A 16,666-nucleotide genomic window follows, 5' to 3' on the forward strand; every position below is an offset into this window, starting at 1 on the left:
GCTGGGAAGTCCAGGGGCCTTTTCTGTTCCTGATGGGGGAGAATTCTGCACTTCTTAATCGCACTTTGAAAGTTATGTGCTTGGTAAAGAGACATCTTTTTACACTCATTCAATCCTTGATCAAAGGACTTGGGTAGCCAGGGCGTAGGCAAGGATTATTGGTGCCAAGCCAGGACATGTGCCTGTCGGGCAGCCCCCTTGCCTTAGGCCCACAGTGGTTCACCCTGGGGCACCTCTGCTGGTGGTACTCCTAGAACCTCCCCACTGTAGCACCTGCCTGAGCACAGCTGTCCCATTGGCTGTGGCTTCTAGCCAGTCGGTGTGCAGTGACCCGCACACACCCTTCCGGTACTGAGTCACGTGGTGGGAGCACAGCTCCTTGCCTCTGTCTCTGCTCGGTGCACAGATGCTACTGCAGTCCGACATGTGCAGAGCACGTGCTCATGCATGCCTGCAGTATATAGTCACTCGTGAGTCTGTCGTCCTGGCGCGGTTGCTCATTCAACCCTCCTCCCCCACTCACTTGTCTCTTGGCAGCTGTGTCCCTTCTCTGGTGTGGGTCAGATGTGAGCACTTCCCTACTTATTGCACAGCTTACTTCAGACCAGGCACCAGGTGGCATGTCGCATGCCTAGCGCGTTGCAGCCCCATCCGCACCGAGGTCCCGTGGCATGCTTTCTGCCATCTTCCCTTGCATGCCACGAGGGCAGAGATGGTCTGTCTTCACCCAGGGACCCATTCGCCTCCACAAGGGCGGCTCCATAGAGTGAGGCTGTGCATCCTGCGTCTTGCCAGATGGTTTGGACTACGACTCCCATGATATATTTCAATTGACTATGCTGGCTAGTGCTGATGGGCGATGTAGTCCAGAATATCAGGTGAGCCAAAGATTGCAGACCCCTGGCCTAGCGGTTGGTGCCCGGATGGCCTTGCACAGAAAACATTGCAGAAAGGCCTCCCCCATCCCCATATCCATGGGACACGTGACACTGAATGTCCTAGCATCTTCCCTTTGGGGAGAAGCATTGCACCTAGGTCAGCCATGCAGGCTAATGTATGTATTTACCAAACATGTTGACTTTATCCAAGGTCTGCAATATTTGAGTTTCCAGATGTTTTGGAGAACAACTCACACAAGCCCTAGCTAGCCTAGTCAATGGTGAGGGAACCTGGGAGGTGTAGTCCAAAACATCTGGAGAGACACAGGTTGCATACCTCTGCATTATAGCGCGCAGCTCGAAACTATGATTATAAAAACATTGAAACACACTGAAATTACTTTAATTCAAATGACTTTAAAACGTTCTGGAAAAGCACACGATCCACAAAGTGGGCCCTGCCTGCGATTAGAGGCTGGAGGGCTCTGCCCGCGAGTGGAGGCCAGGGGCCCTGCTTGCGATCGAGACTGGAGGGTCCTGCCCACGAATGGAGGCCAAGGGCCCTGCCTGCGAGTGGAGGCCAGGGGCCCTGCCCGCGAGTGGAGGCCAGGGGCTCTGCCTGCGATCGAGACTGGAGGGCCCTGACCATGAGTAGAGGCCAAGGGCCCTGCCCGCGAGTAGAGGCTGGAGGGCCCTGCACGCTAGTGGAGGCAAGGGGCCCTGCCTGCGATTGAGACTGGAGGGCCCTGCCTACGAGTGGAGGCCAAGGGCCCTTCCCGCGAATGGAGGCCAAGGGCCCTGCCCACGAGTGGAGGCCAGGGGCTCTAACCGCGAGTGGGGGCCATGTCTGCGCGTGAAAGATGAAATAGGCGACTCTGCTCTAGGAATGAAGACATCACTAAGCTTATGAAAGCTGTACAGTTGTGTGCAGGGGTGGACTGGGAACCAAAAGAGGCCCTGGAAATAGTTTTCAAAGTGGCCCCATATTACACATTTTCAGCAACACCAACCCTTTTCTTATGAGAAAATGGGGAAATAAAATAGGTTACCACACAAAAGAGGCCCGGGGTGCAGAGGGCCATCAGGAAGTTAGTTCCTTGTAGGTCACTCCAACCCTGGTTGTGTGTAGGAATGAAGGCAGAGTTTCCAAAACTAAGGTGCAAATCTGTTCATTTATTATGGCAAAGGACAGTGAACAAATGACCACTGGTCTCTGTAAGAAAGACATTGTGGGTCAGTAATGAATTGATTACTCAATGAATCGATACAGAGCTCTGAGGCGGGAATTAGTAGGAGGGTCAGTTGTACATGCTTTTGCTATCGTTGTTTTGAGGACTGTTTCTTCCCTGAATGTAGGCAGTGCAAGTGTTGAGGCAATCCGGCTCCACCATGGCAAGGGGTCCCCAGGAGGAGGTTGCCTGGCTTTGCCTTGAACTAGAAGTAGGCCTGACGCCTCAAAGTGCTTTCTGGTGTGAGGAGTGGGTGTCTCGGGAGGATAGCTCAGGGGCAACGTGCTCGCCTTGGAAGCAAGACGACAAGCAGCACCACAGGTTCGATCCCTGGTCCACGCTTAGAAACCTCTGGGTATTAAGCGCGTTATAAATAACCTATCATATTGGGAGAAGTGGTTCTTACTGAAGCACAGGTGGTGCAAATGCACACGAGGCAAGGAACACTTTCACCTCCTTATGTCCTTCGACTATTAAACTTCCATCTTCACTTGAGTTTCAGCAGTGTATATTTTGCAGATACGCCAAAACAGAACTACCTTCCCTCCCAGTGACAAGCTTGGGGAAGGGTTTACTTTTTAGATCCTGGCACGCCCCCTCTGCAACAACTTGCATTTTATTGATGTGGTATGGGCCAGGGTTCAGTGAGCATCTCTTCACCCACTCTGCTCCCAGCACCCTCCCTGCGTCCCACCTAGAAAAGGGGCAGCGAGGGGTTTCACCGTTGTAAATGTCCGGCCCCTCGAATCATCAGATTCTGTGCTAGGTGTCATGGCGGCCCCCTGCGTACCCCTTGTATGGATTTCATTCACTCCATCGTCCTTGTGCAGTAAAGCCTCTTTCAGAATTCTACATCGATCAGGGAGAAGTGTGAAAGGGTGAGATTGGACATAAGCAGCTTGTAACCTGCTTGAACCCTTTTCATGACTCAGTATGAGGGGCCAAAGGCATTTCAGTTCAGAGAGGACGACTCCCAAGATATGATATGATATGACAGGTTATTTATAACGAGCTTAATACCCAGAGGTTTTTAAGCGCGGACCCGGGGATCGAATCTGTCTTACTCCGTGTCGTCTTGCTTCCAAGGCGATGATGTTGCTCTGTGTCGTCTTGCTTCCAAGGCGAGCACGTTGCCGTTGAGCTATCATGACGGAAGGACCTTAGGAAATACCAGATGTGCACTAGAAGCTGAATATAGTATTTATTCTTTGAATCGTTCACATTTGTGCGATTTAAATATATAGGTCATGCCAAATGCCCCAAAATGGCCGGCATCCCGTAGTGTTCCCCTAACTATCCCAGGTACACAGCTGTCACTCTGCTAGTTATTCCGTCACTTTGCGTGCCTCATCGCTGCATAGGTTTCCCAGGAGAGTTTGAGAATATCTGAGGACCATGAACTCGGCGGGTCACTCCGTTTTCCGTTTGTTTCCTCCAAGTTGGTAAGGCAGGGCTTCCTGATAGGACGACTCAGCCACACCTCGTTTGAGGATTAGCCCATGGCACCTAGGACAAGCAGCGGGTGAGATTATTTTATTTTATTCAATTATTGTTGCTGCGGCTCGTAGCCAGGATTGTCTAACAAGTGGGGCCTGAAGCTAATGTAGTTGGGCGCACCTCATTGACATTAACATCTGCAAATGCCCACACAGCGCTGCTGAGTGGGCATTTACAGATTTTGGGTGGTCCTTGCCCACTCAGGCCCTTCCCTGTCTACGCATCTGGCCTCAGGCAAATATCTCCCTTCCCATTTTTTGGCGGTTATCTCCGATTTTAATGTCTTTCCTTCACAGCTGTGCTGAGGATGACTATGTTTGTCCTATTTGCATAGAAATGCACACTAGCCCAGCGGTTGAAGGGTTAATAGCTGTGGTCTGCAGGCCTGGGTAGGTCAGGTAGTGCTGGACCTTCAAGGGCCAGTGGGCTGGTCTTCGGCTGGAGGCCTCAGAGGAAACCTCTGTTCACACGCGTGTTTCTTCAGCATCTGTCAGTTTCTAGGCCTCTCTTTGTTGACCTCTCGTGGTTGTTGCAAGTGTTTCCATTTTAAGATGGTGGCTTTCTGTTTTTTCTTTCTCAGACATGGAATGTGGGGACGTGCCCCTTCTCACGCCAAGCAGCAAGGAGATGATGTCCCAGGCCTTGAAGGCCACTTTCAGCGGCTTCACGAAAGAGCAGCAGCGGCTGGGGATACCAGTAGGTAAGCGGAGACAGCCAGGCAAGCCTGGGCAGCACCCTAGGTGCCTCCAGCAAGCTGGGGGGCAGGGGGTCCAAGTGATATTGTGTTTGTGTGTGTGGGGGGGGGTTGCTAAAATGGTACTTTGGTTGCATCAACACTTCCAACAGCCCTGCATCAGGGAGTGAGCCCCGTGTGTCCAAGGTATTGGAAGGAGTTCCAAAGGTTTGATACTTATGGTATGGGTCAACCATATGCCACTAACGTGTAACAAAAAGAATACATATTTTATACCATTTTTGATGCACCATTTCCTATTTTCTCAGTTGCAGTGTTAAAAAAAATATATAGCCTTATAGACCGAAGGAGGGGTCATTATCACAATATAACAACCAACCTCAAGTTTGCTGAGGGCCATACATTGGGGAAGGGTCATTATCCCAATGATAATGACCTCCCGACGTCTATATGGCAACTGGCCCATAGTGGCAGCAGAAAAATCTGGAGTTTTGGTGGTGAAGTAAAACATGTTACTTTAATAGTTGGTGTATTTAAATGGGCAAAGTGAGTATAATTTGTACAATTTAGATAACATGCTGTCTTTATAAGTTTGTGCAAAACAAAAGAGGTGGTGGCAAGACGGTTTGGAATTAATCCTACTCTCAGGCATTGCTCTAGGCAAACCTCCAACCCATCGTTCTTCACCTGCCAAGCCATTACAGAAGGGGAAAGACCATATGAAAATTGTTTTTGGTCCCACCCCCAAAAGGGGCAGTCCATCCCGAACTGCCAGTCCACATCCCTTCTGTACAAGATCACAGGCAGTCCAAGACTTGTTTCAGATTCATTGGGCATCATCAGGGAGGAGTAGCTTGGGTCTCTAGGCCCAGCAGGCTCGGGTCCCACGTCTGGGCATACCCGTTCCACTCAGGGTGACGTCTGCAAAACAAAAGAGGTGATTGCTGGAAGGTTTGGGATTAATCCTAATCTTTGGCATTGCTTTGGGCAACCCTCTAGACTATAATTCTTCAGTCTTTATAAGTTTAACATTGGGTGTTATGTAAAAGTAAACATTTTATCCATAAGAAATTGAAAGCTTTTTCTCAATTTTTTAGCGTTCCCTTTTGGTTATTAAATGTGATGTTGCAGCAAAAAAAGAAGAAAAAAATACATTAAATAAAAAGTCCTCATTAAAAGGAAGTGTCTTGCTGAAAAATCTTGCCTGCAAATTGCATGGTTGTTTCCCTGTCTGCTTTTGAAGACATAATGCAGTCACTACCAGCAGTTGTTAACTACACTTGATTGGCCGAGAGGAGGTCAATAACGATCTGCATGTGCTAATGGGCATTATGAGACAGTAGAACGTGCTGATGAAACTGCCGAGAAGTGCTCAAGGTTGCCATGGGGATTCGTTTCAGAAACTTTGCAAAGTGCACATGCTATTTTGCACGGTATTAGCACTAGAAACCCCAGAATTAATGGCACACTAGTAGCACTATTATGAACAGAGTGTTGGTGCCTTTAAAGAACACCTATTTGTTGTAGGATGGATTTGTGCCCCCAAGCTGCTATTCTGCAATACTGCTCTTGCATCGGTGCACTATTTTTGCAACGAGGCCCTTGATGTGTAAAACCCCTTGATGTGTATACCTTTGTAATTATTAGTATTATTTTATATTTCTGGTTGTATCGTTCCCCCTTCACCCCCTCTGCACGTCCTCTCCTGCCCTCAGCTCTTGCACAGTCTGAATATGTCAATACCTTTTAAGAACATGTTTGTTTTGTATTTGCGTCCTCTTCCCTCCACCCCTTGTCTTGATGCACCTTGAAACACCATTTTGCTGTATGATAACTGGCAGCACATTTTTGAAAATGTAAAGCAAGGCATGCACATTCTCTGACTATGTAGCCATTCCGCATCGTTTCCTTTTAAGCCTTTCTTTCCCTGATCTGGCAGTCTGCACATCTCCGTCCTCCCCCCACCCCCTGTTTACATAGAGTTGAGTGGCAGTGGCCCATCTCTTGCACTAATGGCCAATGGGCCTCAGTAGACATCAGGATTGACATTTAAACAGTGATGGAGACTGTCAGGAAACATGGGTCCGCCATTGCAAGCAGCGCCGTGTGATCGTGGGTTCACTTTCAGAGCTCCTGGGGAGCAGGCGTGCTGTGCGGGCTGGGTGGTGGGGGGGGGGCGGAGGGGCAGAACCTTGCTGGGGCTGCAGAGCGCCCCCATGCTTCCGCATGGCCACTTCCAGGAAGCTGAGAGGTGCTTAGGCTCAGCCTGTGCCAGCATGCCCTGCCTGTGCACTACCTTTCTACCACTCTTGGCTATACCTGGTGCCCTTCACGGTCTGAGGATGGGGTCCAAGCTGCATGTGGACCCCGTTCCCCCTGCTGAATGTTCCAATCTGCCCCCGTCTAAGAATTGCTGTGTTCGTTTTAGCAAAAGAGCCTCAGCTTTCCTGAAAGCTGTAATAACCGTTGCCAATATCTTCTTCCCCTTGGCATCGCTCAGACCCCCGCGAGTGGACGGACACCCACGTCAGGGACTGGGTGATGTGGGCGGTCAATGAGTTCACGTTGAAAGGCGTGGACTTCCAGAAGTTTCGCATGAGCGGCGCGTCCCTCTGCGCACTGGGCAAGGAGTGCTTCCTGGAGCTGGCGCCGGACTTCGTGGGAGACATTCTTTGGGAACACCTTGAAATCCTGCAGAAAGGTAAATGAGTGATGCCCCCCAAGTCCCCTACACACTTTCCAAACTCATGTCCAACCAAGTGCTACCCAATAGGCTATTGACAGGCCTAGGCTTTCTCTCTTGGTTTCAAACCTGTTTCGGCCACTTCTAGAGCAATGGTATGGATTTTGTTTCAGGGCAGGGAATGGCTCACAACATCACATGTTCGCAGATTGTGTTTCAGGGCAGGGAATGGGCCACACAGCATCACATGTTCGCAGATTGTGTTTCAGGGCAGGGAATAGGCCACACAGCATCACATGTTCACAGATTGTGTTTCCGGGCAGTGAATGGCTCACAACATCACATGTTCGCAGATTGTGTTTCAGGGCAAACAACTGGGGACTTTACTCTGTAACATACCCATCACCCAACACAAACAACTGGGGACATCGCTCTGTAACATACCCACCACCCAACACAAACAACTGGGGACACCGCTCTGTAACATACCCACCACCCAACACAAACAACTGGGGACATCGCTCTGTAACATACCCACCACCCAACACAAACAACTGGGGACATCGCTCTGTAACATACCCACCACCCAACACAAACAACTGGGGACATCGCCCTGTAACATACCCACCACCCAACACAAACAACTGGGGACATCGCTCTGTAACATACCCACCACCCAACACAAACAACTGGGGATATTGCTTTGTCACAAACCCATCATCCAACATTTGTCAACGCATAGACACTTAACCACATGGAAGCATCTCTCCAATCTGCCTCAAGTCACCGAAAGGCAACCATGCCCCCCCCCTGTTCTACTTACACCCTGTTCTACTCATGACCCCATCCTGCACTTCGAGTCCGGAACCCAAAGCACCAAGTGGGCATGCAAAAGTCAGAAGCCATGCCATGGAAGGCCCGGTAGGCTAACGGAACAGGTTGAGGGCACTTTTAGAGTCCAAGGAGTTTCCCTTGTCACAAGTGCTATAGAACAGAGAAAATAAAAAGGTAAGTCATTGAGAAGAGATTACGTGTATAATGAACCTGGCTGCCCTAAAGGTACACAGAAACTTTCTACCCCAGTGCACCCCATGGAGTTTCACCATAATCTATGTGGCATTGACTGGTCAAGAGTGTTGTAATCAGTTTGCCCACATTCACATCTGTCAGTGACCACCTGCATTCTCCAAGCCACCAATGATGCCCCTCCCCCATGTTTCACCTGTTTTTTCCACCTCCGCGCCTGCCCCAATGACTTCCTGCACCGCCCGACACAACTCTTGCTACTCCCATCCAACTTGCTAGCAGGTCGAAGGGCTTCTTTTTTCCAGCTGCTGTGCTCCCTGCCTGTCTGCTCCATCGCCAAAAAAAAAAGAAAACGGACTTGGTCCCTTTTTAGTTTGGGTGCGCCACCTATAAACCAAACCTATTGCATTAGAGTATAGCTAATGAGAAATGGCATATGAGGAGGGGCACACAGCTTGCAAGTGCTGTTTGGTTATTTGCCCACCCATTCACTGGCCATGGCCATGCTAATCCCTATGGCATTCCCACCCATTTCCTGCCCCTCCCACCCCAAAACACCCCATCATGGGAACTCTTTCAGCTTGCTTTAATCTAGCCTCACCATGAAACTTTGCACTAGAAGTTCCTACCAGTGTTTTCTCAAAACAGTCTTCTGAGAGTTAATTAATTGGAGTTATAAACACTGCTGGTGTGATGAATATGTCTTAACCAGATCTGGCTTCAGCCACTCTATTTATAAGCACTATGCTTGTCCTTTACGGAAGTCTTGTTAAAAACAAACATTGGCAAAGCCATCAGTTTGGGCATTTGTATAAGTATTCAGCATTTGACGGACACGGCTATTAGATGCTCACTACTCCCACCATTTTGCACTTGCTACCAACAATAGCCAGTTAATCCCACTATTGCAGTGCCTGGAAATTGTGTTTACCATGCCTACACAAAACCCAAACTGTTGGCATTGACAATGCTTATCAGAATTTCCTGCGGTGACAGCCATCTTGGTTTGTCCTTTTTTCTTGAGAAATTGGGCATGTTCAGAAAACCTCTTTAAGTCAGTTTAGATACCAAAAAATCCCTGGGATATGTACATGGCCTCTGCAATGGCTCCTTGTATGCCCCCTGCAGGGGCAGTGGGTGGGGGGCATTTAAATGATACATTCAGAAGACACATGGTACACAGCACTCTTCGATATCCATTCATGGCCAACCAGCATTAGGGATCTAAGCAGCTTGACCATATAGGACTCCCCCATCATGGATTCCTGTGTCCATGTAGGTAAAAGTACCATTTGGAAGAGACACTTCTATCAGCACATCCCTCCCCCTACCTTTTTTTGCAGCTAGTGATGAGATGTGGTCGAGCTTGCGCAAGATCCGCGCGACCAGACTTTTCATAATGACTCAGCGACCTCACCACATTGTTTTGTTGGCAACTGGCATCATCGCCCTGTGCTTCAGTTCACAGATCTGCAGACAAGCTGATCACTTATAAACAAGCTGAACACCCTCTAAAGTGCTGACCCCCGCCCTTACACTGTCCAAACTCACGTTCTTATAATGACCCCCCTTGCCCAGGGAAAGGAGAGAAGTGGAGGCTGCAGGAACCCACAAACTGGACTAAAACCACTTGTGTGGTGTTGACATGCAGTGCTGCAGGTCCAATGCAAGACAGAAAGGCACACGTTTATTTAAACAACCAATTAATTCGTATATTCTTAGGCAACTTGTACCATTAATCTGTGTGAAGTCTGCCTTATGTCCTAGTGCCTAATCCATATAGCATTCTTTCTTGGCATTGTGCGGGCATAGGATTGGAAGGCAGCAGCAAAGCCTCCACGTGCGGGAGTGTGCGGGGTCTGCTGGTGGTGCCCACATTATACGCACTCCCTCTATCGCAGAGATCATTTCCTTATCAGTGAATTCTTAACATTCCAACGCATATCTGCCCATTTCTGAACATGTGTCGGCAAGCTACGCCTGGCAAGGGGACCGGTCTCTTCTGCGGGTAGCAAGGAGAGTTTTGTGTGAGTTCCAACCCTCTCTCAACACGCTCTCACCAGGTGACCCAGAGAACCTCAAGGATCTGTACTGGGGCCTTCAGGGCTGAGATAAACAGAGTGGTCCTGATTCATAGAATTATTTGCGTGTAAAACAGGGATTTGCGGGCAGAATGGCGCACAAATCCTCGTTTTACACCCAAATAATTCAAACTCATGACAGCAGGCGACCCTACGCGTCTCTATAGTGCACCAGGTGACACAGGGCAAGGTGTGTTGATGTCTTTCTCTGTTTCCCAAAGACATTTACCACCCATTCTCTACAGCAAAGGCCAATTTGCGGCATTACAAGTGCAGTCACTCAGTGTCGACGGTAAGTGCTTCTAAGTGCATCTGCTGTGTGTTTCTGAAAAAGGGACCCAACATTTCAGCTGGTCTGGTCTAGGCCTTCTGAAGAAAAGTCCATTGTTTCCATAGTGTGCCTTGTGCTGATGAGCGATGGCCCCGTCCGTGCTGTACATGAATCCTGTTCAATTGTCCTGAACATGTTAAGAAGATGAGTATTTCTGATTGTTTCGTTCTCTCCCCCCACATAGAAGATGTAAAGCCTTACTTGATCAACGGTGCAAATGCCGCATACCCAGAATCCAGATATACCTCGGACTACTTCATCAGTAAGTTTGCAATTCCTGAATTTCATGCAAGTCCTATGGCTTTCATCTCTCTGTCCGCTGCAGTAAGATTTACCATTTCCACAGCCATCCTGGATTTTATATGGTCTTATTTTTAAAAAAATGTTTATGATTAAAGTGTTTTATTTATTTGATCTATTATTTTGTTGATTTTCTTCCACCCACCAAACCCAACCATGCATCCACCCAACTCGTCCATTCATCCATGCACCCACCCAACTCGCCCATCCATCCATATACACACCGAACTCATTGGTCCATGCACCCACCCAACCCATCCATCTATCCTTGCACCCACCCATCTCATCCATCCATACACCCACCTAACTTATCCATGCACCCACCCAACCCATCCATTCATCCAACCAACCCATCCACCCACCCAATCCATTCATCCATGTACCCACCCAACTCGTCTACCCATCCTTGCACCCACCCAGCCCATTTATTCTTGCACCCACCCAACTCATCCATCTATATACATCCACCCAACTCATCGATGCACCCACCCAACCCATCCACCCATGCACCCACCCATCTCATCCATCAATCCATCCATGCACCCACCCATCTCATCCATCAATCCATCCATGCACCCACCTAACCCATCCATCCATCCATCGAAACCATACATTCACCCACCCAACCCATTCATCCATGCACCCACCCAACTCGTCTACCCATCCTTGCACCCACCCAGCCCATTCATCCTTGCACCCACCCAACCCATCCACCCATGCACCCACCCATCTCATCCATCAATCCATCCATGCACCCACCTAACCCATCCATCCATCCATCCATCCATCCATCCATCCATCCATCCAAACCATACATTCACCCACCCTACCCATTCATCCATGCACCCACCCAACTCGTCTACCCATCCTTGCACCCACCCAGCCCATTCATCCTTGCACCCACGCAACCCATCCACCCATGCACCCGCCCATCTCATCCATCAATCCATCCATGCACCCACCTAACCCATCCATCCATCCATCAATCCATCCATCCATCCATCCATCCAAACAATACATTCACCCACCCAACCCATTCATCCATGCACCCACCCAACTTGTCTACCCATCCAATCACCCACCCAGCCCATCCATCCACCCAACACATTCATGCATCCACCCAACCCATCCATCATCATCCACCCAACCATCCCAACCGATCCATCCATTTATCCATGCACCCACACGACCCACCCAACTCATCCACCCACCCAACTTGTCCATCCATCCATTCTTTTATTTCACTTCATGAAAAGACCCTTTTATTATGTATCCAATGGATTCCTTCCTCACCTCCACCCACTTATTTAATGGATATACCCACCAAATCCCTGAAATTGACCCATGGGGAATCCTCCGTTACTATCCCATCATACATTGCTTTCCTTGGATCATGTCGGAAATCCCTGTATCCATTTACACTCCGTTGCATCTCTCTTTTTTCTGATTGTCTGTGTTCGGGCCAATAACAGTTGCACACCTTTATTCATATCTGAGTTACCATCCCTTTCCCATGTGTTTGCGGTTGAACCTATCCATTCCCGCAATCAATCGATCAAACAAATGCATCCTTTATTTCATTCTGTGTGCTCTCCTATGAGTTTCCTTTGACCATCATCGTCATCCAATCACTGGCATCGCGATGGATCCATCAATTCATGCACATAGCTGATTCCTCGTTCACACTGCTTTTACCTTCCACCCTCAGATTCTCCCATTCCCTGTCTTACCTTAAGATTCCCCGGCTCTTCATCACATTGAGGAAAAAGCTTGAACACAACCCTCCTTCCCTTCGTTCTCCACCACGTACACTTAGTACACAGTCTCTTCTTAACTAGGTCCCACTCGTTCCCTAGCTCTGTCATCCCAGTGTGACTATGCAGTTTGCCCCCATGGGAAACATTTAAAGGCAATCTTGGCTTTAACAACCCTGCACCACACTTCAAGTGTCGGCTTGAGCACATCTCAAGCCATTGCCCTGTAAAACACAACTTGTCCTTAATTACATATTACTTCTGGACATAAACAGTAAATTCAATTCCACGCGTATTAGAATCTAACTACTCTTCTTCAATTCTGCTGTATAGTTTGCTGTTTGTTTATTTATTTCTAATGCGCACCAAACCCCGGGGTAACAGGGCACAGCAGTAAGAAGATGCAAAGATTACATAGTTACAGGTATGGTTACAATGAGACCTATATAGTTACAGGTATGCTTACATTGAGACCTATATAGTTACAGGTATGCTTACAATGAGACCTATATAGTTACAGGTATGTTTGCAGTGAGACATATATACAAATATACAGGTTAAAGCAGGCTATAAACAGGAGGGATAAGTGGGCACGAAATCAAGGTTACAGTATGATGGAAAGGATAGTCTAAGGCAGCCTAGGTGGGGCTAGTGCAACGGCACAAGCTAGTGGTCAGTTAAGTTGAACATGTTAATGTAATTACTTCTACATTTTAAGTACGGTTGATCTGCTGTAAACTGGTGTGGCAAGGAGTTCCATAGTTTGGATGCTTTCACGGGAAAGCTATTGCCGCCAATCTTGGTGAGTTGGAATCTTGGTACAGTGAGGCAGTTTGTGTTGCTGGCTCTCGTGGGTCTGATGGACGTTCCTCTGTGTAGTCTGTCTACAAGATAGGCTGCCGTAACTGGTTATGCGTGTACCCAAGTCACTGCATAACATAACCTTTACCATATGCACCATCCTTTCCCTCTACATGTGGCACCGGCACCTTCCTCCTTCTCTTAGAAGTGTTTTTCCTTGCGTAAATGAAGGACTGGCTCATTAGGGAGGGGACACAATATGCCAACTTCGAGACAAGCTTTCAGTGCTCCGAGACCTCTCCAGAGGACATTTTGCACAGTATGACATCTTTCTCGCATAGCATTACTTTCAATACACACCAGGCCTCTACTGGCACTCCCTGCCATTCATGTTTTTCAATCGTGTATGTGTACAAACTGTGGCGGGTCAGAAGAAGGGAGACAGGCTCGATATTCAAGTGGCCGGTCAAGTGGCACAGCGAGTAGAGCGCCCGCTTTGACACCCGTGCAGAGCCTGTTAACGCAGGTTCGAATCCCGGCGGGGCCAAACTCAGCCTTTCATCCTTCCGAGGTCGATAAATGAGCACCACACACCGTGGGTAATAATAAGCAGCGCTCAGATACCTGAGGGTTTGTAGCGCTATATAAAAGCCTAATTATTATTATATTGTGATTTGTGACTTCTGTTTATTTATATAAAAGGTGAAAATGCCTAACTGTCCCTAATTTACGGATTTCACTACCCAACAAAACAAAATAGGGTGCACGTCAGTCACCCGTGAGTCAAAAATAAGTCAGTCCAAAAACTGAGCTAATCTGGCCCTCCCACTCAACCAACCCAAAGAAGGCACAGGAGAATTACTCCCTTCTCCAGTGGGCTGCTTTTTCAGCAACTGTCTTCAATACTGTATTCTTAAATAGTTCTTGGTAATGTCTCTGATCAAGTGGTACAATTCATTCAATGGGTCTTTCCCTTTTTCATTCTCTTGCTTGTCCTGACCTCTTGATATGTTATAGATTTGATCTTGTCTTGTTACTTGTGGTTTCTCTGCTCTCGGCTTCTCACACAATTTATAGAGTATTTTGTCTTTCAATGTCCAAACTTTTTCTTGATTAGTATCAATTAGATTCTTCTCATTCGAATTTTCATTCTCTTTAGACTTTGTCAGCACTTGTTTATACATTCTACTCTTCTTCTACTCTTGTTGATTACTGGTTCGAGTAAGGACTCCCCAGTAATGGTTTGTATTCTGTTTACCACTTTACTGGGATGAGTATGAATTTGCCAGTGATATTGGTGACTCTTTGTATCCCTCTGCGTCTTACTGGGGCTAGTATGATTTACCCGGAAGTGTATCTCCCTATTTTTGTCAGTTGTTCTCTCACTGGTACGAGTATTTGTTCCCTAGTGATCCGTCACTCTATTTTCCTCAACTGCCTTCTCACTGGGACGAGTATAAGTGCACCAATTGTTATATTCATTTCTCTCACAGAGACAATTGGGAGTACACCAATTATTATATTCGTCTCTCTCACTAAGTCTTCCACTCTCCCCATTACCTTCCTTATAATAGGGCTTTGTCACCGGTGGTTTGTTGTTCTCCTATGTCTTTTCTTTCCTTTTTGTCAGGGTGGCTCTTCTACTCGGTTCGCCTTCCCCTCTCGGCACATTGCAGCGTGCTTCTGCACAAGTGGTCTTGTCTTGGGCAAGGGATTTCTCCATCCGCCCAGTCCGGCCACCACTTCTTCTTCCTCTTAAGTCCTTCCTTGGACTGGACTCCAGTTTTTAGGCTCTCGCTAGCCTGCTTCTCGCCCAGGGCGGCTCGTGCACCTGCCCACTGTAGCTTCCTCCAAGCTCGGGAATCAGCGTTTCCCCGTGTCTTTCAGCATTACTTCTGCAGTTGATTTGAGACTCCCCGGTCTCTTTCTCACTTGCTCTCGCTCCTCACATACTTATGACGCTGCGCTGGGACTTCCCCGGCGTATCGTAGAAGTCCTTCTTCTGTGTCTTCTGTTTGTTATTACTTCAGTGGTTTTCTTCGTCGCAGTACCAGCTCAGTAATTTTCTTCAGGCTTTACGAAGGTTTCCACATGACACCAGCAAACAGCCAATGATTGTTCATAGTCTCTCTCAACAGATATTATTATTTCAGGTTGAAAGTGGGATTGGGTATTGAGTTGCTGACGGTAATGGGATTCCTTGTCCCGAAGGTGGGAGTCTCACCCGATGAGATCCCACTTGCCTATTCCCCTAGGGAGGGTATTGTGTAGCGGGCTCACCTCCCTAGCCTCACAGGGAAAGGCTGCCCCTGTGGAGAGTGACTGAACCCCGAGATTCATCACAGAACCTATCTGGGAAGCAACAGGGTGATTTACAAGAGATTTGCGGTTAACAAAGGTCAATGCAGGGGTAAGACACGTGTGACAGTAACCAGGATATCATATAATTCAGGGTGGTTTATACTTGGGAGTAGTAGGTCCTAAGCGACCCCTAGGTAATTCCCAAAGGGCTAGGTTGTGATTTCCTTTCTTCACTGCAGGAGCACTGGCACTGTCCTGATTGCCACCGGGATGGTGCTCCAGTAGGCTGGGGCATAGCAAGAGAAGGTCTCTTTCCAGGTTTTCAGTTTTCATGCCAGTCTGGATGCTAGAGGAGAAAAGTGTGGGCAGGGGGTTCCTGGGGGCGCGGGGGGACTCTTGTGTTGCTTGGATGCCAGTGATTGTTGCATTCATCCATTCCTTTAATTAAATGATGATATCATACATTTGTTTATTCGTCAATGTTAACCATATATTTTTATTGACGTGTTCTGGATTGGCAAATGCCCAACAATCTCCCTCCTGCAGTTTCTGTAATCCAGGAAGCATCCTACTCCATCTTTCCTCCCACACAAATTCTGCAAAAATACATTTAAAAGAACACCTTCCTCCTCGGACCCAATGTGCCAGATACATTTCAGTAGTGTTGACAGTCTTGCTCTCATACCTACTGTGTGTGACCTTACTGTTCCCCAATGAATACATGCCCCCGTCCCGGTCTCGTATGTTCTGTCCAGAGCACGGTTTGGCACTTGGATTGATGGTCCCACTCAGTTGTACTCCTAGAACCAGCATGCATCAGGTTATTGAAGTAAAAGACCAGACACAGAGTGCAAAAAACATACTGTAACATTCAGTTTCCATATCGCAGTACTGGAGGAGGAAACTCAACTTCAGATCTACAGCTTGCAAGACACTGCTCTTTCTTCTGTGATGGGCTCCCACCAGGGTAGCGGACAGCTGTTCCCTTGGCAACAACCTACCTCCTCTTAAACCGTTTGATCACCTGAGGATTGAGATGTTTACACTTTTTCAATCAGTGAGCACAAATACTTTGGCTGTGTTAATTGAAA

General features: G+C 48.0%; 1 protein-coding gene across 3 annotated transcripts in view; it reads left to right on the top strand.

The window, feature by feature from the left end:
- ETS1 (ETS proto-oncogene 1, transcription factor) overlaps positions 1-16,666 on the top strand; it is a 303,023-nt gene that overhangs the window by 237,184 nt on the left and 49,173 nt on the right. For all 3 annotated transcript variants that reach the window (XM_069614182.1, XM_069614181.1, XM_069614183.1), the window contains 3 exons: positions 4,185-4,304; positions 6,799-6,999; positions 10,604-10,681. In XM_069614182.1, coding sequence (XP_069470283.1) covers positions 4,185-4,304; positions 6,799-6,999; positions 10,604-10,681 — 399 coding nt within the window. The remainder of the gene's footprint in view (positions 1-4,184; positions 4,305-6,798; positions 7,000-10,603; positions 10,682-16,666) is intronic.

This window comes from Ambystoma mexicanum, chromosome 9, assembly GCF_040938575.1.
Source record: "Ambystoma mexicanum isolate Mex_15411 chromosome 9, UKY_AmexF1_1, whole genome shotgun sequence".
Lineage (NCBI taxonomy): Eukaryota > Metazoa > Chordata > Amphibia > Caudata > Ambystomatidae > Ambystoma > Ambystoma mexicanum.